Raw genomic sequence first — 27,038 nt, forward strand, 5'->3', positions numbered from 1 at the left:
CGTAGTGGAGGACTCCGGAAATTTCCACCACCTGGGGTTCTTTAACGCGCACCGAAATCCAAGTAGACGGGCGTTTTCGCACTTCGTCCCCATCGAAATGCGGTCGCCGGGATTCGATCCCGCGGCCTCGTGCTCAGCATCCCAACACCATAGTCACTGAGCAACCACGGCGGGTCTCAACAGGGGAAGTTCCGTATGACTGGAAGGTCGGTAAAGTTATACCTTTTTTAAGTGTGACGATAAAAGAGCTGTGAACAATTACCGCCCTATATCACTAACAAGCGTTCCCGCTAAGCTAATAGAACACATAATATTTTCAAACTTATCAAATCACTTGGAAACTAACAAGTTCTTTTTTAAACATCAGCAGGGTTTTAGAAAAAGACTATCAAGTGAAACGCAACGTATCGAATTCACAACAGATATTTTCCTAAACATGGATACGGGCCTACAGACAAATACCATTTTCATAGATTTCGCTAAGGGTTTCGATCGCGTTGCCCATTGCCGTCTCATAGCTAAACGTTCATGCTTAAATGTGGATTCCCTAAGAGCATCTGGGATAAGAAATTTCTTGTCATTCCGTAAGCAATTCACCGTTGTCGATAACTTTATTTCCAGTATCAGCGATCTAACATCTGGTGTACCACAAGGAAGCGTACTTGGACCGATCTATATTAACGACCTGCCATCCGAAATAGCGTCATTCATTCGCTTGTTCGCAGACGATTGTGTGATCTATCGCCAAATCTGCTCACCTTCCGGTCCTTCAACGCGATCTTGACCGCATTACTAACCGGTGCTCTTCTTGGCAAATGACCCTAAACATGCAAACGAATAACATTCACCCGCAGAAAGACATTTTCCGCTTTCGATTACTCACTGGATAAGAACGCCGTCACGCGAACCAACTCATACAAGTACCTCGGCATTCGCCTTACAGGTAGCACATCGAAAGAGTGACTGCTAAAGCCTCACGTACGCTTGGTTATCTTAAGCGTAACCTGCGCGATGCTCCTGCCCTCACCAGACAAATCGCCTATCAGACATTTGTAAGGCCACAACTGGAATTCGCAGCCCCTATCTGGTCACCTCATCAAGCTTACCTAAGCGCGACTCTCGAGTCAGTCCAAAATCGCGCCGCCCGCTTCATTGTCAGAGATGATGATGATGATGATGTCCTTGAGTTTGGCGCTTACCCACTCGCGGGGATTGGCCAAGAGTCGGGCAGACTTTGCTTGTGTGTTCAGAAAAGGAGGTAAAAATCTAAAATTTTGTTACATGAATTTAGGCGAGGGAAAATCGAAACGGTTCAGTAGATTGTCATGCTACGTAGAAGAAAAAAAATAATTATATTTATTATATCAATGAGGCAATAGAGGAGGAATGAATAGAATAATATGGTCATCAATGAAATCGGTTTGATTCAATAATAAATTTTTTATCACCACGACTCTAGCGTGACTAGCATTAAGTCTTCTTTATCCTTCTCATCTTTTGAATCACGAAGAACCATAGCATTGCTTCGTTTCACAACATGGCACGCGCCCGTCCGCTCACTCATCCACATCTCGGCGTCTGCATAATCATCTCCGCTCGCAGCGTGGCTCTAACCAATTCTTCCGCGTTACCACGTACCACTCAGCATTGGAGTAGCCTGCCAAACAACATAGGGGAAATTCTTGAGCCCGTATCCTTCAAAGCACGCTTACGCATATTATTTCTTTCTGTCTTTCTTTCCATTGCTAAAAATTTACATTTCCAAAATTTCCATAATTCATCACAACTAGCCTTACTGCGCACCTAAGTAATTACCTTCAGCGAGGTTGTATAGTTTTCTTTTTGTTTATTTGTTTGTTTTGTATAGCGTTAGCATTGTTAGAGACTTGTTCTTTCATCTTCACCAGCTACCATTCGTATAATTTCTTGGTACTCCTTTTTCGCTACTTCACACAGTCATTTTGTTTAATTCATCGCGTTATTTATATTGTTAGATATTTGTTATTTCATCTTTACTCGCTAACAATGTATAGTTTCTTTTTACTCCTTTCTTTTTGATAATTCCCTGTATCCTCCCCTCACACAACACACATTCGGGAGCCTGTGAGGTAACTGAATAAATAAATAAAATCTTAGAAGCCTTTCACACTGTAAATCAGCAAGAAAATTGTGTCAGCGCATAAAGACGTATATCAAGATGCGTCCTTATGTTTAACCAACAAGAAGCGTGCTTACCTAGCGAGTAGGTACAAAGTGATAAAAACTGGCATTGATGCACGTGTCTCGGGAGGAAGATGCGCATGCGCTGGAGGTCAAGTACGGAAATGTGAATCCCAATAATCTGTTCAATACATTTTCCTTAAGTGCGCGTCCTTTTTGCTTCGCCGGTGCCGCCTTTTAGAGCTACAGGTACTCCAGGTACAAACCCACAAAACGCCTGGTTCCATAAATTTGACCTTCAAGCTGTGCCAAGGTCAAACTGAGACTTAGCCTGCCGCTACGTGCGGCTGCTGCGTACGTCGTGTGGGCGCCCACATCTTGAAAGTGCGCTCGATGTTGCTGCCGCGCCGAGCAGCGTCTGTGTCCTTTTCCAAAGCAAGCAAAACCGTGCTATCGCTCGACAGACTTAGTTTACCACGCAACCACGGCAATTTTTTTTCTTTCAAGTTCATCTGAAACTCAAATGCACTGCCAAGTTAGAGCCGGTATCATATTCCCTTCAACCACAGACCTAGCGAACCGGTTCACTTCGCGATCGGCGCATCTGGTCTTAAGCATAATCAATTCCGACAACGAAAAATCATTGCAGATTTCAATTGTAGTCACGGTTGTTTCAAATGTTTCCTTCCTACAGTGTCCTCTCACCGCCTAAGAAGTAGCGAGTGCCGAGAGCCCTCTGCTTGAAAGTGGTTTGGCAAATGTTCTCGTTTCTAGCCGTGGAGCGTGGAAGTTCACTCGCCTTGTCTATGCGTAAAATCTAACAAGCAGCTTGGACAGCGCGTGCGATTATTCACTCGGTAAAATACGCGGTAGCCTGCCGTGATCCGGCGTGGCGTTTGCTTTCTCTTCCTTTTATTGTTCGGTAAATTACTGGGCTTAGGATCAAGAGGTCAGATGTTCCAGTGCTGGTGGTGGTGTGTATGTATGTTGGATCAAAAGCCGCATAGTGAAAAGTCTCCAGAACTTGGTTAAAATTCTTCCGCGTTCTTTTTTTATATCGCTTATTTCCAAATTATTAATGCAATTCAGAAGAGTATACAGGCTTGGGCTGGTTGGTAATACATAGCTACACTGGAAGCATAGCGCGGGAAGGAAGATCGACAAAGACTCGACAGGACAAGCGCTTGTCCTGTCTAGTCTTTGTCGATTGTCCTTCCCGCGCTATGCTGCCAGTGTAACTATTAATGCAAATTTTGGCTGAAATTCGTCTAAAACACATTACGTATAACAAGAAAAGTAATCAACAACAGAAAAGACATTCTTATGTGTACAAATTAGGACCCCCCTCCCCACTCGGTAATTGATGCTTACGCCGGCGGCAGCAATCCTTGCGCTGCAGCCGGCGTCTAGCTCACTGGTCTTGGCCACGCTGACATTGTCTTCACTGCTTGGGCTTTGCTCCTTGAAACATTCAATAACAACACACAGCCACAAAAGAAAATCGCTAACATATACATTAGCTCTTTGCTTCACCCTTAATTATGCGCCGCAGCTGATTACTTACATTATAAAGCACTTCACCTACAAGAATACCAAAAGAAAAAGTACGATCCATTATAAAGTGATAGACGAACGCACCTGCAAGAGGCAATTGAACTTTCGCAGCACGATGCAACCGGAATGATGGGCTCCCCGATTTAGGTCTGCAACCTGGGAAGCATCTTCACAATTGCTAGTAGGTATAGCGGGGCGGGGCGTTTTTCGCGGCGCTCGACGTTTCTGCGCAGGCGCGAGTATGAGCGGGTGCGAGAGAGAAAGTCTGGGGGCCTTTGCCAACACCACCTATAAGACAAGAGAAGGCCTGAGCGCTCTGTGAGTGACGTCACTGAGAAGAGGCTGGCGACGTGCTCGGGGATACGGATTGAATGAAGGGTTCGTGCCCTTGTGGGCAACGTTAACCAGAGCGCAGTTATTGTTTTTTTTTTTTTTCTTAGGCATAGTTCATCATCATCATCATCATGATTTTTTTTATTTTCACCACTCGATACAAGGGGAAAAAGGGAGAACCGGAAAAGAAGCCGAAAATTCTTCGGCTTTTTTTCTCTGCCTGCGGGCAGAGTGTACCACCACACTCTTGTCATGTACTAACACGATAGCGTTAAGGGCTGCGCATCGCAGAAAATCCGGTGTCGACGCCGCGAGCGTCGCTTGCTGAATCATTCTGAACCGCGCAGGCCCTCCACGTGGCGCACACCTTGTCTTATACTCTTTACAAAGTTATTCCTCGGGATTTTGAGATTGACAGCTCATAAACAAACGTCATTAAACAAAACACCGACAGCGCATGCCTTTTGTGTCATCGCCACGTCTCGACCACGTCCCAACGCGGCCGGCGTTAGCGGCGTGCCGGGTATACCAGCAGTGGGAAAGTCGCAGGCAAAGAAAGCTTGGCTTTAATAGGGGGAGCCCCATTAGACCTCCGGTTGTTCCTGGACGCACAAAATAGTGATTGATCGAATAAGTGATTTGATTGACTCATTGATCGATCGTCTCTGATACTTTCAAAAAATGAAGCGCCAACGGTAACGGCACACAGAGAAGGAACAAAAGACAGGACAAGGCGCTTACCCTGGCTTTTGTTCCTTCTTTGTGTGCCGTTACCGTTGGCGCTTCATTTTTTGAAAGCTATGCACCAACTAGCCCCACAACGTGTTTTACTGCAAGTCTCTGATACATCGTATTTCGGGAGGATTGTCGCGCTTGCAATGTTGTTATTACTACAAGGAAATTTCGCTTACAAGCTCGGAATTATTGCGCGTCTATCGCCGCAGCTGCCAGGCCGTCTGTTTTCCGAGTTCTCATCGCCGCATGAGCGAGCGACAAGCCAAGTTCAGCCCCCTGTTCTGATACGGCCAGTTTGTTCGCGTCGGTAAGCGTGCTCGTTATCTACCCGGGCATCGTCGTTATCTGTGTGCCTCGTAGCTCTGCTGTTTCAGGCACGCGCGTTCCCCTTGCGTAGCCGCATGTTCCGGTCGGCCGAACGGCGAGCTTCGCGTCAGTTACAGGTCTGTCCAGCAATTAAGCCGCCATGGCGTGCAGCGTTGCGTTCTTCTGTCCCGAGTGCCAGGCCCCCATGGCCAACAACGGGGCCGTGGCGTCGCACTGCCAGCGCGTGCACCGGGACGTGCACACGGTCGCCCGGTGCTGCGGCGAGCTATTCTTCTCGCGTGGCTCGTACGCGAGCCACTGCGGCTCCCACCACCCGCACGCGTTCGTGTGTGCCCAGTGCAAGACAAACTTCGACAGCGGCGCGCAGCTCAAGAGCCACCAGACGGCCTTCGTCAAGACGTACACCTGCCCAATGTGCGGCCGGCGCGAGCCGAAGCTGGCGAAGCTGACGAGCCACGTTGAGCGCGCACACGCCGTCATCCTTGACCAGCGCTACGTGCTCGTCGACGTGCGGCCGCGACGACAAGCGGCCAGCGGCGCCGAGAAGCGGCGCGGCGTGATGCGCAAGGTGCTGCGCGCGGTGGTGCCCTGCTGCGGGTCGCTGCTACCCGTCGGCGCCGCCCTGGAGCGTTCGTACACGTGCGGCTTCGGCAGCGAGGACGCGTACCGCGAGCCGTTCGTCGACGCGCCCTGTGAACCGGCTGCGCCAGACGACGCGGCGAGCCTCGAGGAGACCGGCGAGAGCGCCGTGCGCTTCTTCGGCCCGCGGTGCTCCCCTGACTCGGGATTGCCCGTCTTTCGCTAACAAAAGGCACGCCGCCTTATATAAACATTTTGTCACAGTCGTGGCCATCGTGACGTGCTCTGCAGTGGCGAATAAAGGACTGCGATCGGAGAAGCCGTCATTGTTTTGTGTCTTTGGCAGATCTACCACTTACGTTGTGCCTGACAAGGTCGCACCGCAAAGGCAGCCTTTCACGGAGCGGGACGGGTTCTTGCCAACGTTGAGGGGCGCCCATTGCAGTGACACGGGCACAGGGAACTCAAGCATGTTGGCTGGTATAAAACGCGCAAATCCTGGCGCAGATCGGATAGCGACAACTAGTACGATGCGCTACAGCCGCTACAGCCACTCCGCTCGTCTGTTGCCTTGCTGAGGGACACGATGTCGTAGCTGCCAGTCGCTACGTTTGCAGCCCGCAACGCAACAAAGTAATTGAATCATGGTGCTAGCGAAAAGACTTGAGACCGACTCTGGCCGCGGAGTCCTCGGCAAAACGAAGCACGTTGTAACGACAGTATACGACAAGAGCGGACACTCGTGCCGTTTTGCGGCCGAGCTATGCAGCTTCGCCGATTCCGCTGGTGGCAGAGCCTATCAAGAAAAATGCAGCTGCGGCTGCGGCTAGCAGCTTGACAGGCGGCACGACCACTGGGCACGAGCCATAATGGGCGAAGCCTTGTGACCACTCTGCCGTGCTCTTTCTGTAAAATGCACCTGTGCATCGTTGTTGGGTTCTTCTGCCAGCGTCTGCTTCGTCGCCGTTTCATGGTAAGGCCACAGCAAGTTCTTTTGCGCGTCGTTAACGACTTATTCTCTTCGCATTTCGTTATGTCACTGTTAGCCGCATGAACGAGTAACGACGGCCTTGCAGCCATGAACAGCTGCTGCCCATTTGCTACGCTGACTTTCATTTCGTGTTCTTTCTTTATGCGCAGCAATGAGCGGTGATGCTAGCGAAAACAGCGATGCGGCAGCGTCCGAGCTGCGATGCACGTTCGATACAATGACGAAGTTATAAAATAAAATGGTTCGTTAAGAAATGTGGCCTGTGAACACGTCATTCGGGGTATAGTACGCGCGGCGACTGCTGAAAAAGTATGGTGCTCTACTTCTACAAAAGAAATGTAGTTATTTCTAAGCGGTACACGTGTAATGTTTGCAGTATGGCAATAATGCGCTCTCTCCCAACCTCTGTAGCAGGCTATGTGCGCTCGAGCGTTGTTAGCTGTTCTGCATTGGGCTGAAAATACGTGTTCTCATGTTTTGATTGCGTATGGAGTTGTTACCGTAGAAAGTTCCTTGTTTCTTAGCCTTTATAACAGTGCTTCCTTAACAAAAAAATAAAATAAAATACGCATTGCATGAACGAACGCAGCATCGCCATTATAAAGCTTTGCAGGCTCCAATATTGCTTATACGAAGGAACGTAGCGTCTACATTCAATAGGTTTGAAGCCACCAGTATTGCTTACCTTCTGTCTGTCATTCTACGTATTGCAGGAATCTCCACCATTTCCTCAAAATACACTGCACAGCCAAAGGACATCACGCATACTCAAGGGCAAAATTCCAAGTATCAGGAGACGATTGCAAGGCTTCGAAGACAGCAGGTGAAGACCCCCAACACAAAGTGCTAAATTGCAGCTCTTTAATGACGGACACACTGGCTTACACATTCGAGATGAAGATGTTGGTGCGTGCTCAATTATTTTTGCAGCCATTTTATGTCGGCACGCTACCATTGACATAATTTTGCTGCCCTAATTCACCTTCCTTCGCAGAAGTACAAGAAAAACGTCATATTTTTCCCCCCTTCTAAAACAATCCCAATTTAAGCAAATTAATTGCTGTCGTGTATTTGCAGTTTTCTTTTTCATTATCTGGATAGCTGCAACACGTCTTCTATGTGTTTTGCTTGTGCTAAGTTATTGCCATCACGCCATTCATTTCCAACTATTCTCCATTATACCGGTGTCACACGACCACTTGCGATCGCGAACAAGGGTGCTATTCTCGACACGCATGGCGGCTGCACGGCCGCCATTATCCGCCTTGTCGACTCTGATTGGCTGTGGCGAGCTCACGGGCCTTGAAATTTGTGCCGGGAAACGGAAGTTTTGCGAAATGTCATTTTGCGTTTTCATCAAGATGACGAAACGGGACGTGGAGCTGCAAATATTATGGACTAATACATTTTTTTGGTCCTTGGCAGATATATTGTGATGTTAGCGCTTCAAAAAGAATGTGAGCGGTAGCGTGCAGAAGCCAGTGCAATGCATCTGCATTGCGCGAATATGTGGTGGCGATCCAACATATGCGCCATGCCAGCTTGCTGATTGGCTGAAGGAATATCTCGTGAGGAGCGTCACAGGAAGGGCTGTTTCGCAAACGTCATTTTGACGATGCGTGACGTTGCGCTGGGCCGCCATTGCTGAGATTTTCCGCCATAATTTTTGCTGCGACGAGCCGTGCGAATTATGCTAATGAGCAGCCATATGCAATGACAGCCGAGAGGAATGCGTATCGCCACATTTTCCCCGCCGTTTGGCGCCACGAAAATATTTTGTTCATAACGCGTGCTCATAGTATTTGCATCGCTCTCGGGTAGTGTTGGCATTTGTGTTTGGGGCCATCATTTTTTAAAAGAACGCGTTTATACGAAATAATATTGGTTGAACATAGCAAACTTTCGGCAGTGTTGTCCAATTTTCACTGCTGCATTTGTATTGTAATCAAGATTAATGCCGTTTCGCACAATCAAAAGTTATGACAACGGCCTCTAATTTATAAAAAGAAATGTACGCAAGGCGGCGCCTTGAAGTTTCCTCCCGCACCAGCGAAATGAACTAGAGATGGCAGCGCCGGCGCTTGCGTCACGCTAGTGGATATCTCTGGCGCGCGCAACGCTATCGGTGATATTCGGCCGTTTCTCAGCTAGCCGAGTCGGGCTGACTCACTTGCGGTTCACGAGATAGCGATAACGTGGCCTAGAACGTGCGCGCATCACCACAGGTAGGTCGCGTATGTTGTCTCAAGCAAGAAAACAAGCGCGTTGGCGCCAACATGCGATGACTCATTCCATTTTCCGGGGAAACGCAACGCTACATTCAGTGCCTTCATTTCAGTTTCTTAGGCGAAACGTCAAGTTGGCGTCACGTTACGTAAGCAAAACTTGGTCACCAGCACCATTTTGTTTGCGTCGCGCCTACGTTAGCCACCCTACCTACGTCACGCACCGAAGAAAATGGCGGAATGTCCAGAATAGCGCCCCAAGTCCGATCCGGATTGAAATTCGCGACTGATATTGGCGCCATCGCGCAGCTTGCGCAAAAGAACCAATCGTGACTGAGAAATTCAAATCGGATTGGGCTTGATCGCGTTTAAAAGTGCGCCGTGTGACACCCGTAACTTGCATTTCGCTGTTTCTTCCCGTTTTCATGTATCTGCCTCTTACAATCTTGCTGCAATAAATTGTTATCTGCTATTTTCGTAGTCTTGACTGTGCAGCAAGTTCATTTATATTTAAGGAACACGGCACATTTATTTACAATACACCTTTTGGCCTGAGTTACTAGACGTACAATATCATAAGCGATAAAGTTCTACTTCCTCAATAGTTGGCATGATTGTTGCGCAAAGTTACAGCTTGAAACAGCAAATGTGAATTTAAATGAAACTAACATGAATGAAACACCTTTGCGCGCTCGTCGTCACAACATATAAACAGCGGCACAAGCGCCTGCATGAAATCACGCGATTTAAGCAAAGGTATGGGTCACACACACACACACACACAAAAAATGAAACTGAAATTGGAGCCTCCGAGATTCGGCAGCGTACGCGACCATCTTGGAGGCTGACGCGTTTCGCCGATTCCGCTAGGTGCGCTGAGAGCCAAAGTCGAGCAGAGTTGCGCATAGCTTTTCCGGCGCCGCTCGCACCGCTATTCGCCGAGCGCAATCACGTGGTGCAGAAATGACGTCAAATGATCAACTGCGCGCTCCGAAGCCAACTTTACGGAAACGGCGCCGACTCGTTTCTGTCAGTGCGATCGAAATTGCAATCAGCGGGCCGCCGAGCATTGGCATTAATTCAAACCAAGATAGCAAAAGTTGGGGTACAGTGGATGTTAGAGATACGAAAAAAAGACAGAAATGCCTCCAAGAAATTTTGGGAACACACTAGGCAACAGAGTAAGAAGGCAGAGGTGGTTCAGCACTCACTGACCATACCAGAAGGAACAAAGGTAGAGGGATAGGAAGCTCAGGAATATATTAGGTTAACAATAGCGGCAGCATTTGCAGAGCCAGTGGGTAGTGAAATGGAGAACAATGACAACAGCAGGACAGAATTAGAGGAGGAGTACAGAAGGATGACAAGTAAGGAATGGGACAGAATTGAACACAAGGTCCCAGTGGGAACAGCGACAGGACCTGATAGCATACCTATGAAATCGATAAGCATATTAGGCCAGAAAAGTAAATTAAAATTACGACAACTTATTGAACAAATAGTAGTAGGGGGAGATGTTCCACAGGACTGGAAGTCAAGCAGAATGATATTAGTTTACAAAGGTAAGGGAAGCAAGGACAACATTAAATCCTACAGGCCAATAACTATCACATCAGTCATATACAGAGTAGCAATGCGGATGGTGAAAAAGAGAATGGAGGAATGGGCAGAACGTGAAGAGATCTTGGGAGAACTGCAGAATGGATTTAGAAGGAACAGAAGGCTAGATGATAATTTAGTTGTTATAACACAGTGCATAGAGATAGCGACACCCAGGCAGAAACCGCTATGGATAGCTTTTTTAGACATTAGAGGAGCCTATGATAATGTAAACCGAGAAAATTTATGGAGCCAGTTGAGGGAATATGGTCTAGATAGAAAGATGAGTTCCTACAACAAGTTTATACAGATAATGAGGTAGAGATAACATGGGAGGGGGAAACTACAAAGCCAGCTAAAATAAGAAGAGGTCTCAGGCAGGGCTGTCCATTGTCGCCTCTGCTTTTTATGATTTACATGAGCCAAATGGAAAAGAGACTAGAACAGAGCACAATAGGAACTGACATAAGCTATATGCTGGAAGGGCAGAAGGTAGCTCAAGTACTAGCCGGACTGATGTATGCAGATGATATTGTACTGCTTGCTGACACCCGAGTAGTGCTACAGGAACTAATGAGCATATGTGGAGAGGAGGGAGAAAAATTGGGACTGCAATTAAGTAGAGAGAAGTCTGGGATAATAGTATACAATGAAGAAAGGGGGGACCCATTGGAAATACAAAGCACTAAGATTGATCATGTTGAAAAATACAAGTATTTGGGCATATGGCTAAACGAGGGCAAAAAGTACTTGGAAGAACAGGAAAAAATTATGATTGAAAAAGGGAAAAGGAACTCAGCTGTAATGAAACACAAGGCACTTTGGAACTATAATAGGTACGAAGTGGTTAGGGGCGTATGGAAAGGGGTTATGGTACCTGGCCTCACATTCGGAAATTCAGTACTGTGCATGAAATCGGAAGTTCAGGCATGCATGAAAACGAAACAGAGAAGTGTAGGCAGATTGGCCTTAGGAGCACACGGGAACACCCCTAATGAGGGAGTGCAGGGGGACATGGGATGGACGTCATTCGAAGGTAGAGAGGCAATAAGTAAACTAAAATTTGAACAGAGACTCCCAGCACTGGAGGAAAAAAGGTGGGCAGGAAAAGTGTACGAATATCTGTACATGAATAGTTTGAACACAAAGTGGACACTCAGAACGAGGAAGCTGAGGAATAGATACCTACAGCCGAGGGAGGGGGTCCAACGTGGTTCTAGTGTGGGAAAGGAGGTGAAGGAGACGGAAAAAAAAATGTGGGAAGAAAGAATGCTCGGAAAGCCAGCGCTATCAATGTTTAGGTTACAAAAACAGGAGATTAAGAGGGAGCTCTTATTTGATAACTCGCGGAGCAGCTCACTATTATTCGAAGCTAGGACGGGGGTTTTGAGAACGAAAACATACAGGGCTAAATTTGAAGAGGTGGACCTTCGGTGCACAGCTTGCGGAGCCGAAATGGAGACCACTGAGCATATAGTGCTGAGATGCACAGACCTTCGCCTGACTCTGGCAGAGGGAACAGTGGCAGATATGGAAGGGGCATTAGGTTTTCCCGGGGAACGAGGGCAAATAGACGAGAAAAGAGTGGCAGTAACGAAGGGGAGGCTAGAGTATTGGTGGAGGAAGTCAAGGGAGAGATAATACCATAAATCGGGGAGATAATGTTTCCTATACTGTTTTAGATAGTTATTTTGGGGGGAGGAGGGGAGTGAAAACTAGGTTAAGGAAAAGAGGATATAAAGAAAGGAAAAAGAATAATAATAAAATAGGAGGGGGAGTAAAAGGCTAGGTGGCGCCAGCCGCCGCCCGTTACAAAGGGTATAGCCGCCATCCATCCATCCATCCATCCGAGCATGCGTAGCAACGATCGGCTCCGGGTTGCAGGTACGGTATTCGAGGATATTAAGTTAATGACTTTGGTGAAGTGCTACGAAGCACATCATTTGGCACTTGTATTCGAGTATGACGGGTTGCAGCGCACCAAACTGCGCAAATCGCACGGAAGGTGGCAAAGCTTTTTACTCGGTGCCGTGCGGACGGACGAGACCGGCCGGCTCCGAAAGGGACCAGGATATGCGAGGTTCGTTCGCCTTGTTTACAGAGGTGGGTTCGGCTTGTTTACACTAAAGCGGCATTTATCTCGATTAACACTCCTGTACGCGCTGAAATGCGTACGCCTGGCATGAGAGGTTGTTCACTTGTGCAACTTTTGGTGTATATGTGCAGCGCGACACAGACGCGGTACAAAGAAAGGACGACACGTCTGTGTCGCGCTGCACATACAAGCCAAGAGTGTTAACTTACCAACTCACTAAATTCGCTTTCTTGCTTGTACGATTGTTCCGACTATGCGGCTCCAGAAAAGTGTGTTCAAAACAGAGTAAATACTAGTAGGTGCAATTTGTCCGCTGCACCCTGCTTTTCTCTGCTCCGTTTTCTTTTCTTTTTGTCGGCGTTCTGATTTTTCATGTAAAGTCGATTGATGTGCTGCTGTTCATTGTTTTGTAGTAAGCGAAAAAACCGTGCGCTCCCACTTATGAGACAGCTGCGATAGCTTCAGCATTTACCCCGCGCAATATGTTGCTTGTTCGATCAGCCTTAGTCGACGTGAGGAATGTGAAATTATTTTTGTACGTTTAATAAGCGCTGTGTTATAGTAAATTAACCTGAGTAGTGTGAAGAGATAAAGGAAAATGTGTTGTCATATTGCAGTCTGCAATGTGTGAATAATTACTTTGCAAGTTTGCCATGTTATGTGATTATATATATATAGTGCAATAAAAGTAACCTGTTGTTACTCTTAATAACTTATTACCTTTCCAGTGACATTGAAGTCCGCCCCCACGGCTCCATGAACCGGCACTCATCCCCTGCTGCCACGAGCCATTGCTCATCCATTCTCTTGTACGAAATAAATTTGATCCAGAAGCTCGTGCATTTTGAATATTTTTCTACTCATAAATTTGCTGCTACGAAGCAGCTGTTAAGTTTGCGGTATGAATCATAAAAATGAGCTCTGCATAAAATGTGCGCAGGTGAACATTTGAAATGCGTTTAAATATGCGTGTCTGTACCGCATATATCGAAAACGTGCAGCTGATGTGAACTACTTTTACTGATGGATGACAGTCAACGGTCAACAGTCACTGACATAATTGCAGGCACGATAGTTATGTTGGTGACATTCACTATTCGTCTCGCTTCGGCATCCAAAATGTGCTCACATAATTGTCTACCACACGTGTGTGAAGTTTTCTTTAAACACCCTTTAAAACATTTCATGCCTTCCGCCTCCGCGAGAAAACTTCATATGCATGCTGAAAAACATTGCAACGCTTTTTGTCGCAAGGTAATGCGCGTTTACACGCGAACTTTTGAGCTGTTCTAGCCACGGGCCTAATCAGGATTTTATTTCGAGGGATTGAGGGGGGTCCTATTCTTTATATGTACATTCGTGCGTGTGTTTGTATATGTGCGTGTATGCGTGTATATATTTACACATAAGCTAAAAATTTCCGGGGGTTGACACCTCTTCGGCTACGCCAATCTTGCTCAGCGCTTACGTACAGTGTCCGCGTGTAGCTCGCGAACAGCAGACGAAAAAGCAAATGGAACACCGCGTGGCATTTGCCTCCTGCGCGCGCGAGGAGTAGCTCCACTGCAGCAGAGCTGGATCATAAACCGGACCTATGCGCAACTCTGCTCCATGCGGGAGCATATACAGGAACACTAAAGTCGGCCGCAGGCACGTAGGAACGAAACTAAGGAGAGGCCCTGACGTCACTCTTTGTGAAGCTAAAGTGAAGCCGGAAGTTGGCGTTGCTCATGACGTTGCTCCGCCTATCGGGCCAGATCTCCTCTCTTGTTTACATTTCTCGCGAAACCACGCCGCGCTGCGCGCAACCGTGCTGCTCGGACCCGCGCGCTCCGAAGCAATACTAAGCAATCGTTAGCACGTTAGTATGATTCCGCGAAAGAGGGCAACATTAGACAGTTTTAGTATAGCGTAAAGCAGCAAACGCAAAGAGCTAGCGTTAGCGTTGCGTGCACCACACTGCGCATGCGCTGTACGTAAACGCTGCTGGAGCTCTTAGGGTTTAGCGGTGAACGCTAACGCACGCAAGGGGAGCCTTACGTACGGCAACATGGCGGCGCCAGTCAAAGTGAGAGCTGCCCGCTTCGTGTTCGCTTTAGATTTGTGTGATGATACTTCGACAGCGGCGTACATGTGACAAATGGACGCTGTTTACGATATACGTTCTCGTTTAGCGGCGCAGTAGGCTTAACGAGTAGGTTTGCTCATGTTAGCTCATGTTGGCTGTATCCGCCTCGAGATGGCGCCCAAGTGTATTTCGCTCGTTCGCTTGGTGTAAAGCCACATGTCAAGCCGATGCATGTCACATTTTCCGCGGCAAAACCAAGTAGTGTGGTCGGTGCAGTGGTCACAATGCGTGTGCGCTTTACTAACGACGACGACATGAACCTCCTGAACGAGGTTTTCGCCTTGAACCCATTCGGACAGACGTCAAGATGGGCGTCTGTTGCAAAAAAGTGGAAAGAAGTGGAAAATCCGCTATCTGAAAGCGAAATTGCCGGCGAAACATCCCTTCCGGAATACACCTCGATATTGAGCAGGCCGCCTCTTGAGAACACGTACAACCTGCGCGGTCGCTCTCGTTCCCGAAGCATGAGGGCGTCTATGTCATCCCAACTTAAAAAGCACAGGTAATATAGGTCCCACAGAACACTCGATCGCGGCATGCTAAGAATAATCGGTGTGTTTCGCGACTCTCGACAAAACAACACTGAAACCAAACACCTACATGCGTAATTAACGCAGCGACTGTGGCTTTGGACAAGCTTGACTTAGATACACACTTGCGGATTCGGCATTGGATTAGCGCGACATTTTTTGTGTATTAGGCTTTCCAGTATTTCGTGTTTTTACATGTAGGTGGCGCCGTATATGTTTGCGTTAACTAGTGTTAATTTAGTGTTAGAAAATCGGGTGTTATGGTATTCAATGAAAACAGTGAACAGACAGTGGAGATACAGGGCCAAGAAATACCTCGGGTAACAGAATATAAATACCTTGGTATATGGATAAACGAAGGCAATGGATATATGGAAACAGGAAAAAACCATAACAGTCAAGGGGAAGAGAAATGCAGCCATAATGAAGCACAGAGCGCTATGGGGATACAATAGGTACGAGGTCCTCCGAGGTATGTGGAAAGGGGTAATGGTTCCAGGACTTACTTTTGGAAATGCGGTGGTTTGCTTTAAATCAGGGGTACAATCAGGACTCGACGGGAACCAAAGGTCAGTGGGTCGCCTCGCATTGGGCGCTCACGGGAAGACTACAAATGAAGCTGTGCAGGGGGATATGGGCTGGACTAGTTTTGAAGTGAGGGAAGCTCGCAGCAAAATTGAGTATGAAGAACGGCTGAGGAATATGGAAGAAAGTAAATGGGCTGGGAGAGTGTTCAGGTATCTGTACAGGCAAAACATTGATTCACAATGGAGGAAAAGAACTAGGAAGCTTACCAGCAAGTATGCGGTCTGTGGGGTGGGCAACACAGCAACAAGGAAGGTCAAGCGGAAAGTCAGAGAGGCTGAATTAATCTCATGGGTGGCGGCAATGGAAAAGAAACCTGCCATGAGTAACTACTTAAGAGGAAAAAACGAAATCAGGAAAGAAACCATTTATGATAACTCAAAGGGAAGCTCATTACTTTTCGAAGCGAGATCGGGATGCTTTAGAACACGCACCTATAAAGCGAGATATAAGAAGGAAGAAGAAGAAGCATGTGCTTGCTGCGGTAAAGCTAGGGAAACGACGGAGCATATTTTATTAGAATGTGAAGACGTCTACCCAGCGGTCGATTTAGGCACCACTGGCCTCCTTGAAGCCCTTGGGTTCAGCGGGAGCAGTGGTAAAGCAAACAGGTCCGCAATAGACATTAGTAAGAGGCGATTGGAGGATTGGTGGAAGAAAAGTAGGGAAACGACAAAAGACGGAGACGTACAAAAGCACAATTCGCAATAGGGGATCAGAAAGTTTGGACGCGGTAGTTCATAGTGTTTTTTTTTTTCTTTTTTCATTGGTTAACCTAGGTAGGATATTAGGCAGCATAGTAGCAAGAGCTTGGTGGCGCAACCCACCGCCCCGTTCCAAAGGGGACGCTCATAACATCCATCCATCCATCCATCCATCCATCCATCCATCCATCCATCCATCCATCCATTAACGATACCGCTTTTCTCCGTTTCGCTATTCTAAAACACTACCTTGTGCCGCGCAGTGCAGCCTTTCTTTGCGTTAGCGTTGCGTCGCACGCTAACGCTAATGCAAGCGTTTTACGCTATACTAAACTGTTTATTTCCCGCGGATATTCCTTCGTCCGTAGCCATTGCCGTGGCGCGGTACATTGCGTACGTCGTTGCATGCGCGTTCATTTCACGAACTTATTTCCTCCTGTCCCACCACAGCAACATACGGTAGAGCAGGGTCCAGATAACGCAGCGCAACAAAACACGGAGACCAACGCAAACCTGCCCGCACGGCGCCCTTGCCACGGTACGAAACCTACGGAGCAACACGTGTGAGCGCACAGAACCATAACAAAGCCGCCATTATGGCCCGAAAGGCGTGGCCGCTACAGCAAAGAAATAAAAAAATAGCAAGAACGAGGAAAACTACTACGTCATTTCCTCCACACTTTTCTCCTAGCGCGCGGAGGGGGTAGGGCCTCTCCTCCGTGGCCGCAGGCATGCCGCAGGCGCCTATGGGAGTGTCCGGTCTTGTCGTATACCATAGGTTTGTTCGATTCAGAAAAAGGTGCACGGCACCTCAAACGAAAAAGTGCAGGGGGTGCCGGGCTGCACCCACCCGCTGCAAGGTTCAAGGGTGCAGTGCACCGCGGCGGCACCCTGCATTGCACCCCGTTCAATCGAGCACGGGGGTGCAGGGTGCACTGCTGCACCTTGGGGAATCGAGGGTCTAGGTGCAGTGCGCCGTGAATGGGTGCAGAAGGTGCAGAGAAACTTGGCTATATCGAATAGACCTTATGTTACTCTATGGAGCTACCGGACAACGCGGCAGGCATCTAGTAAAGGAGGTATATTGGAATGGCCGGTTAGGCGACCGCTGTGTCCAGACTGTCTCGCACCTGCGGCGCTCGTGCTAAGTTAGTCGTTAGTTAGTCGTGGCGGATCATGGCTTGCGGCCGTAGTGAGCCCGGGCCACATATATTGAAAATCTAGGAGGCAGAGCGCCTTAGCAACCGCGGTTGAACGCAAGTGGGTGAAAGGCTGCCGGTGGCGATGACTGACCACCAGAGCTGCAGGCGCGAGAATATCTGTCCGACGCACCTTCAGAGGCAAAGTTCTGACTGGTGTTGCAGAAGTCGCGGGGCGCGGTAGTGCTGAACTTATCGTCACAAGTTGGTGGCTGGACGTAATTACATTTATTCAATCGTGCGTTTTACTAATTGTAACAACGTGTCATCATTTCGCATTATTGGCGGCGCCTCCAGGACACCAAAGCTAGAACCCGGACTGGTCCGTGGGTTGGGGCTCGCCGAGGCCTGCACGTGCCAGGGGCATATAAGATCAGCTTAACAGCCAATTTTTTATGCGAACACCCCCTGGGACGCTTCGGCCTCCACAGCCCCAACCCACGGGCCACCTCCTTCCAGCTTTGATCCCACCGCTACCCCTTGGGTGGAGGTCCTGCGCCGCCTGCTTTATTATAACTTCGGGTGCTCTCCTGATCAGCCCGCCGTTTGCCGGTTACATGTGTCCTCCTGGAGCAGTGCTTGTAAAAAAATGGCAGTGGCTTAGCTCGGCTATGCCAGGATATACGTAGCGAAAGCTAAGGCATAGCATGCTTAGCCTTGGTTAATCTTGATTGCAAGTCCGGATTAGTCTGGTTGTCTGGCTATGTTGCGGCGTTTAGACAGTCGTTCGGCGCGCTGTTCGCCTGTTTCCTGGGCGATTCGTTTACTCTTCATCTCGTTCCGATGTCGATTCCAGGCCTCCTCCTGCTTATCAGAATTGTCGCCGTCCATACTACCGCCTCACCTGTGGTTGCGGCGCACGCGATCTCTCCTTTTCAACCTCCGACATGTTATCAGGCATGCGACGCAGCTGGAGAAGCGAGCGGAGGCGAACGCAACGACGAGGAACGCGGTGTGACGCCATGTGCCTCCTCAGAGCACGGCCACGGCGAAATCGCAAGTTCGCGGCCAGTAAAGCTTTCGCTTTAAAAATCGAATCTATCGTGGCGACGAAAAAAGCGACCCGCGACTTGTACAACACCAGTCACAACCTTACCTTCAGACACAGCGATCACCAAATGGGGCGTCCGTGCCCACTGGCTCACCGCGCGGGCCAGCCAGCGGCGGAATCAAACTCGCCCGCGCTCCGCAGTGCTGGCACAAACGCATCTGTGCGCCTAGGTTCTTTATTCTATGGCGCATACATCACGTGCTAAGAACCCTCCTCCGTAGGAAGTCCCCAGATTTTCTCTCTCACGCGCATAGAGTTTCCTACAAAAATTACTAGAGGGAACTCTGGCGCTAGTGTCTACGGGAGCTGCAATGGGAGCGGATGTTCCAGCATGGGAATTATGGGAAGTACATAGATTTCCTAAACTTCGTTTTTTTGGCTTCTAACGGCTTTGTGACTTTGTAAACTCGCCATTTTCAACAGTGTATTGCGCAACAAATAATTAAATAAACATAATGAAAATTGCCCGATGGCAGGATTCGAACACAAGGACTCTAGCGCAGAAGCCTGTTATTGAAACCATTAAGCCACGGACGCTTTTCCTTTTCATTATTAGCCACGGACGCATGTATCGACAAGCGAATGAAACGCCATTACGAATTTATCGCGGGCATGCCAGTGCCTTGAGACGCTTGGCGCGTTTCGATTTGGCCACCTGGACAAGCTCAATCGTTGCAATTAATAGCAATTGTACGCGTTCCCGGCGTCCTCTGCACTTCGAGGAATATTGATTGCGCTGAAATATACGACGATAAAATTTATAAAGCGTAATATACAAAGCCACAAGAACGCCTGAATCCACAAGCACGAAGATCAGACAAATCCATGTACTTCCCATCATTCCCATGCGTTCCATCAAAGGACTCTGGTTCCATTTAAAGCCCCTACATCCACGCGTCACCGCCGACCAGGTTAAGTACCGCCACGGAGGAAGGAAACTAGGCCCTACCCCCTCCGCGCGCTAGGAGAAAAGTGTGGCGGAAATGACGTAGTAGGTTCTCATTTTTTTGCTGCTTTTGTATTTTTTTTGTTGTATGGCCACGCCTTTTGGGCCACAATGGCGGCGTTGTTATGGTTTTGAGCGTTCCCACGTGTTGCTCTGGTAGGTTTCGGGCCGTGGCAAAGGCGCTGAGTGGGCGGGTTTGCGTTAGTCACCGTGTCTTGTTGCGCTGTGTTGCCTGCACCGTGCTCTGCCAGATGTTGCGCGAGTGCGCGCGCTCCGCGCGCGACACCACGCGCAGCGCGGCGTGGTTTCGCGAAAGATGTAAACAAGAGAGGAGGGTGGCCCAAAAGGCGGAGCATCGCCATGAGCAACGCCAAATTCCGGCTTCACTTTTGCTTCACAAAGAGTGACGTCAGGGCCTCTCCTTAGTTTCCTTCCTCCGTGAGTACCGCCAACCTGCCCTCCTCCTCCACGCTCCTCTTCCACTCATCCCCTCAGCTTCCGGTGTCAAGCGGAACTTACGTAGCTTCCTGTTCCGAGTGGAAGTGACCCTATGTTTTTTTAGCGTTGTTTACTTTCGCGTCTACGGAGAGGCTTTAATTGCACCAGCTGCGGTTGAAACATTTAATGCGATTCCATCCAAGAACCACCGCCTACTGTAATCGGCGATCTGGTCGTGTTCGCTGCTTCGCGTCAACCTGCGACAAGTTGTGCCACGAGAGACAACGTACAGTGGAATTTGAGCGGCCGTTGTAGGACAACGACTGCAGCGCCAGAGTTCCCTCTAGTAATTTTTGTAGAAAACTCTATGCTCACGCCCGCATTTGCTCGCGCCTGCGCACAAACGGCTGGCGATCCCTCAAACGAACGTATCGTGGCGGCGCGCGGCCAGCAGTTGCTCATATTCTATGAGTTGCTGGCGAAGTTCGTTCATTATTCTATGTGCTGGTACAGTGGCTAACACTGTAGTGCTGGTTCTGTGATACACAAGCTACAGAAGTGTGACGGCTGAGAGATCTTGTGAAAAGTCATCTGTGGACTGTTCTCTATTTTCTTGATATGAGCTTCCGACATGCCAGAATGACGGATGAATCCAAAAGGAGCTTGTTTACCATCGACGGCAGCGTTATGGAAGGCGTGAGTAGGTGATCGAGCGAGGGCCTACGTTTGCGAAACTTTAGTGCAGTCGGCGACTGGCAATATCGGCTGTGGTAACACCTATTATGAGTGGCGGGAGCGAGAACACCGGTCAGTGAGCCTTTAGGCAAGAGATCAAGTTTCGTGAATATTATTTGAAGTTTCAAATAGCCTCTCACTGTCTTACACTTCTTTTCTTCTTTTTATTTTTTGCCTTAATGGGACAGGGGGTCTGTCGGTGCTGCCGGTGAAAAGTAACTTCTACATGCGTGGGTGTTGCAACGGAACTACCCCCTTTGTTCAATATTATAGGGAACAAAGAAATTGCTTTCAGAACGCTGTAGTCAATAAACACACGTGCCAACATGGTTCAGAACAACATTCATTTGGGCTAGGTGGTGCATACTTGAACTAGGAAAGAACAGCGCCAACTAAGACTATCACGAGCGGGCGAACGGCTCTCGAAGGCGAACGAGGAATGACGCTTGTCCTGTGTCGTTCTCACGCTCGTGATCGTCTTAGTTGGCGCTGTTATTTACACATTCCAAGTTCAAAGGTATTCACTGCCACCAAACGTTAGAGAAAGAGCTGCCTGCTGCATGTTAAAACATCAATCCACACATCAAGTGCAATTGTTTCTGTAAGTCAAATTCGCTATTCCTGCTTATATTGATCATGACTGTACCTTGCACTTGCAGAGTTTCTCAGTTATTGGATGCTACTTAAAAATGTGGTCGTGGTTGGAATAGTTGGTATGGATCCATAACCTTGAATGATGCTTTGTTTTCTGCGTCCTTATTTGTAATCAAATAGGGGTGCAAAAAACAAAGGGGCAACATAGAGACAAGCTCTTGCTTCTTGCGTCGACTTCTCTTGACAAGGCAGCATGTATGTAGTGTTTTGCATCATTGATTCATCATCACTAGACGCATAAATAAATTTAAAAGACACCCATGCTAAAGATACCCATGCTACCCAGCTCCTTTTTCCCTGTCAACATGTGCTTGAGTAGTTTTTTTTTCTTCTTCATGTAATGTAGTATTTTTCATATCTGGCCCTTTCTTCAGGGAGGACAGATACTAAGGATGGCCATAGCGTTCAGTGCACTATTCCAGAAGCCAGTGCGGGTAATCAATATTCGTGCTGGAAGGAGCAACCCAGGCCTGAGGTAATCACGATATAGTTAGTGATTTTTAGCACCTCTATAATGGCAGCTCTTTTTGTGTGTCTGTATGTGTTTACAGGCCACAGCACTTAACAGGCATCAACTTGGTGAGGGATATCTGTGGAGGCCATCTGGAGAATGCCTTTATTGGGTCGACAGAAGTTGTGTTGTACCCTGGCCCCATCAGAGGCGGGGAGTTCTTTGCTGACACTGGAACAGCAGGGTGAGCGTCGTGGGGTATTGAAAATGTATTTATTGGACTTGACACAACTTGCTAATGAACTAGAAGACATGTAAGGCAGAGAATAGAACAGGGCAACCAAAAGGCACAATAATAATGTCAATTGTTTTATTGCCTCAAATAAGTGCTGGTTAACAAGCAAGAAACTGAAGATATATCAGCAAAAGGGCATATTTAAATGTAAAACTCTGCTATCCAGGGGCTCCAGATGGATCCAGGGGTGGTGGTATAGCTGTTACTTATAAAAAGTCAATTGTGTGGGCACTGTATGGTACTCGCCAGCAGAAATTAAGTGCGTTGTATGTTACATGATCTTAGACGGCTGTTCGTTCATGTTCATTGCAATCTATCACCCTCCGGATTCATCAGAAGAATACATGCTCGCTTCAAGTGACTTTTTACAGAGTGAATTTGAGAATTTAAACAAGAAAATTGTATTAGCTGGTGATTTAATTCTCCCACATATTGACTGGTCTGAATATAAAGTGGCCCAAGTTGATGTATTGTCATCATGCGCACTCCTGGATGTAGTGTTCAAATTGTTCAAGGGCGCACTCGGGTGCACAAAAGGGGAGGTTCACTACTTGATCTTGTTTTTCTGAGCCCGTGTCTAGCTCAACACAAGTACACTTGTAAAGTCACGGAGGGAATTTCAGATCACAAAATGGTCATTCTTCACCTATTAGGCATTCATCATCAAGAGCGTACTACGAAAACTGCACTGGTCCCTAATTATTCAAGAGCTGACGATGTTTCCATTCTGGACTACCTTGATGTTAACTACGACAATTTTAAATGCATTGGTGCATGTGAAACTTCAACGGTGGAAGATGCGTGGAAACATTTTAAAGAAATAGTAGTACCCAGAAGAGGGTTATAGCGCCGAAAAAACACAACACACAGCAAGCGAGACGGGACAGGCGCAACTTCCAACTGTTTATTCACCGCGTATGCGAATGAATATAAGGTCAAACAAAGATGGGTAGCAAGAACCACACAGCTACCCATCTTTGTTTGACCTTATATTCATTCGCATACGCGGTGAATAAACAGTTGGAAGTTGCGCCTGTCCCGTCTCGCTTGCTGTGTGTTGTGTTTTTTCGGCGCTATAACCCTCTTCTGGAAACATGCACCAACTAGCCCCCCAACAAGTATTACTCAAATAGTAGTACAAACAAAAATAAAATGGCACATACCTGACCGTGAGCGTCGACTTAGGTGCATGCGTGCAACACAAAATAGTAATAAACAAAGTGTAAAACACTATGACGTCACGACGCTCTCTTTATCGTTCAGAACTGAGTGGGTCGCTGCATGGAAGCGATACATAAATGAATCACTAACCTACTTTATTAAGGCACCACCGCAGAAGTTTTGGCGCTATCTATCAGCTGAAGAAACGAGGGATGTATATATAACTAGCGAGAACTGCAAGGTTACCGGTAATTTCCAGATAGCCTGTACTTCTAATGATTACTTTGAATCAGTGTTTTCGAACGATGATGGCATTGTACCGGGATATGACCTGTGCTGTCCTGCCTTGCCAATATTGTGATGACTGAAGAAGGCACTCTTAACCTTCTTCTAAACCTTGATGTAAAGAAATCAACCGGCTTGGATCGGATTACAAATGCCTTTTTAAAGAGTATGCTGAGTCGTGCTCCTATTACTTGACTGACATATTTAACAAATCTTTACAAACAGGAGAGGTTCCTAATGACTTTGGAAATGTGTGAGAGTAATACAGATTCATAAAGATGGCGTTAAAGATGGTGTGAATAACTAGAGGCCTGTGCCATTGACAAGCACATGCTGTAAAAAGCATGTACTTACTAAGCACTTAAGAGAATTTATTGAAAAGCACAATCTAATGGGCAACCAACAACATGGTTTTAGGTGGGGCTTCTCTACCGTGACCATTCTTACTGAAGTAGCACACTTCATTAAACAAATCGTTGACGCTAGAGGACAGGTTGATATTATCTTTCTTGATTTTAGGAAAGCATTTGACAATATAACGCATCCCAAGTTGTTCCATAAACTTAGCGCAATTTGCGGAATGATACTCTCATCGAGTGGATTGCAGCCTATTTTACAAAGAGAGAGCAAGTGGTTTGCATCCAAGGCGCCACCAGTACGAGGCAAGCGGCACGAGACAGGGGTTCCCAAGGGCTGTGTCATAGGGCCCCCTGTTGTTTGAGCTTTATATTAATGATATGAGTAGCGGTTTCTCGCCTGACATTTTTATTAGGAATTATGCGGATGACACAGTTATATACTGAAAGGTGGATTCTATCTATGATCAGGAAAAACTTAATGAACACTTGGGGATGATAGGCTTCTGGTGTGAAAAATGGCAAATGGAGTTGAACTCTAGCAAAACTCTTTTTATGCCAATTACTCCAAAAAACAAGCCACTATTATTTCATTGCATGATTCATGACGAAGTGCTCTGCTGTGTGTCAGCATATAAATACTTTGGTGTTTACGTCACAAATAACTTGAGCTGGGGTCGCCTCATGTATAATATCTGTGATAAGTCACAAAAGAAACTGTAGGTGTTTTGTTGTAAGCTTGGTGATGTGATAACTGAAGTCAAACTTTTAACGTATGAAACTACCATTCTACCGTTGCTGGAATATGCATGTCTGATATGGAAACCATACACACACACAAAAAAAAAAAACCATTGCGGAATGTGAACGGGTACAAAATAGGGCTTTACGATTTATTTTAACTATCCGTCGAATGCAGTCAATAACAAGAGGACACAAGCAGAAATTCTTACTGTGTAGCAAAGAATTAACATCAACAGCCTCAAATTCTTTTTCCAGATATGTCATGGCAAATGTCAAACTCAAATAGTGAAAACTTTAATAATGGACACTTCACATTCGCGCACAAAGCATAGTAAGCACATAAAGCCTTTGAGGCATAACACAGAGTCCTTTAAAAAATAATTTATTGTGTGGGCTATAGATACATGGAACAAATTACCGAATGATGTTGCCCTGTGTAATGATGTTAAAATATTTGGGAGGGCTTTGTTGAGCCAAATTACCTATTGTACTTAATGCCACTTCTAAATATTGAAATCAGAATTGATATACCCAAATGTACTTTCTTGCTCACTCGTGTTCTGCTGAGTTGTGCTGATATGTCTATTGCACGATAGCATTTTGTTTGTATTTGTGTTCATATTTATAACACCTGTATTTGTGCCCAATGCAGCAACTCCTGTTTTGGCATGTATGCCAACAGTATGGATAAATTAATGGAATAAATGTACACCCTTTCAAGCGGGCACCTACGGAGAGTGTCACTCAGTGCACATTGCTGAATGTAAACATCGCAAGTGGTGTGCACTTGGCGAAGAGTGCACTCTGGTCGGAGTGCATTCACGGAACACACTTTGCCGGCCAAGTGCTTAGCCTTGCTGCCAGCGGTTTGAATGGTACAAAATGTAGTGCATAAAAAAAGGACACATAAGTCCATGTTAGTTCTTGAAAATTTGAACAAATTTTAACAAAATAGTCTGAACAGAACTCGCTCAAATTTTGTTTTAACAGGATCAAATGCAGTCTCATCGCACACCACCATTTTGTTCTGAATTGGCTACACATTCGTCTTGGCCGGCATTGACTTGCAACACTCTTATAATAAAATTCTTTTCCGTTTTTTGTTGGGAAAATATGCATTATGGTTGTTTTTATCTGGAATACAATGTAAAACAATAACTTTTTAGAAGCTTTTTCTTTTTAATCTACATCTTAGAAAAATGCAGGCTCTCTCCAATTTTCTTTTAATGTGAGTGCGTTCAGTTTTGCCGTTTAGCAGCGCGTAGCCTAAAGTGTCACTCAAGGTCCCGAAGTGCACTCCCCGTAAGTGGACTTAACTTGCCTAAAGTGTCACTCAAGGTCCTGAAGTGTACTCCCCGTAAGTGGACTTAACTTGCCCACTTGATAGGGGTATTAGTGTGTGGACTGGTAGGATGGTTAGTGTCATGCCACAGAAACCACCTGCAAAAGTAGCTAAGGTGGATCATCCTTCTGTCTTAGCATCCTCTGCTAGGCTATTCCGTTACCACCCAGCATAGCCCTCTTTGCTTGTCCGATTCCAATAAAAGCAGAAATACACACGTGCTTAGGAACAAGCGCCTTATCACACCCATCAGCATTTTTCTTCTCATCTATTCCTCTATGCACACACGCATAAAAGAGAAGAAAGAAAGTTCTATCAGCATCAAGTAAAAACTGTACGAAGAAACATTGACAAAAGGAAGGCACATAAATGATGGAGGTGAGCGCAGACTTCCAACTTTATTGAAAAATGTGAACCAAGTATATTTAAAGGGCGCAGCTATTGCAGAAAACATTTTTTCTTGCTTCAAGCCTTTGACTGCGTGTTCTAGCCAGAAAAAGCACAAGCCATAGTGGAAAGCAGTGGCTGTCACACAGTGAACTGCAACACATGCCTGATGCCCCAGTGACAAAGCATACTTGCACACCGTGATTTATCGCCAAGCATGCGCAGTGCATCAGAATGAAATGGGAAAAGATAATTCATTATCACTGAAGCACTGTGACCTAGATAAAACTAAGACAAAGAAAATAACTGGTATATAAAAGAAAGCTGGAGGTCTAGTAAATAACCTACAAAGAACAGGCAACGAGAAACAAGCCTTACATGCAACCATCTCTGTTAGCTGTAGCAAGAGCAATACATGAAGCAAAGAGTGCCTACCTGGTCGTATGTGT

At 46.9% G+C, this 27,038-nt stretch overlaps 2 protein-coding genes across 7 annotated transcripts in view; both read left to right on the plus strand.

The window, feature by feature from the left end:
- Nucleotides 1–27,038, plus strand: part of Rtca (RNA 3'-terminal phosphate cyclase) — a 303,555-nt gene that overhangs the window by 210,394 nt on the left and 66,123 nt on the right. For 5 of the 6 annotated variants that reach the window (XR_008614321.2, XM_055075593.2, XM_055075591.2 and 2 more), the window contains 2 exons: nt 21,943–22,043; nt 22,120–22,263. Coding sequence is in view for 5 of the 6 variants with exons in the window: in XM_055075593.2 (XP_054931568.1) it covers nt 21,943–22,043; nt 22,120–22,263 (245 nt within the window). In the remaining variant the exon portion in view is untranslated. The remainder of the gene's footprint in view (nt 1–21,942; nt 22,044–22,119; nt 22,264–27,038) is intronic. The other variant, XM_055075594.2, reaches the window with a different exon arrangement.
- LOC126539360 (uncharacterized) lies at nt 4,935–6,007 on the plus strand. The gene has a single exon (XM_050186191.3). It carries the CDS (start codon nt 5,249–5,251, stop codon nt 5,912–5,914), a length of 666 nt encoding a protein of 221 aa, XP_050042148.1. The 5' UTR covers nt 4,935–5,248; the 3' UTR covers nt 5,915–6,007.

The sequence above is a fragment of the Dermacentor andersoni genome, chromosome 11, assembly GCF_023375885.2.
Source record: "Dermacentor andersoni chromosome 11, qqDerAnde1_hic_scaffold, whole genome shotgun sequence".
Classification (NCBI taxonomy): Eukaryota; Metazoa; Arthropoda; class Arachnida; order Ixodida; family Ixodidae; genus Dermacentor; species Dermacentor andersoni.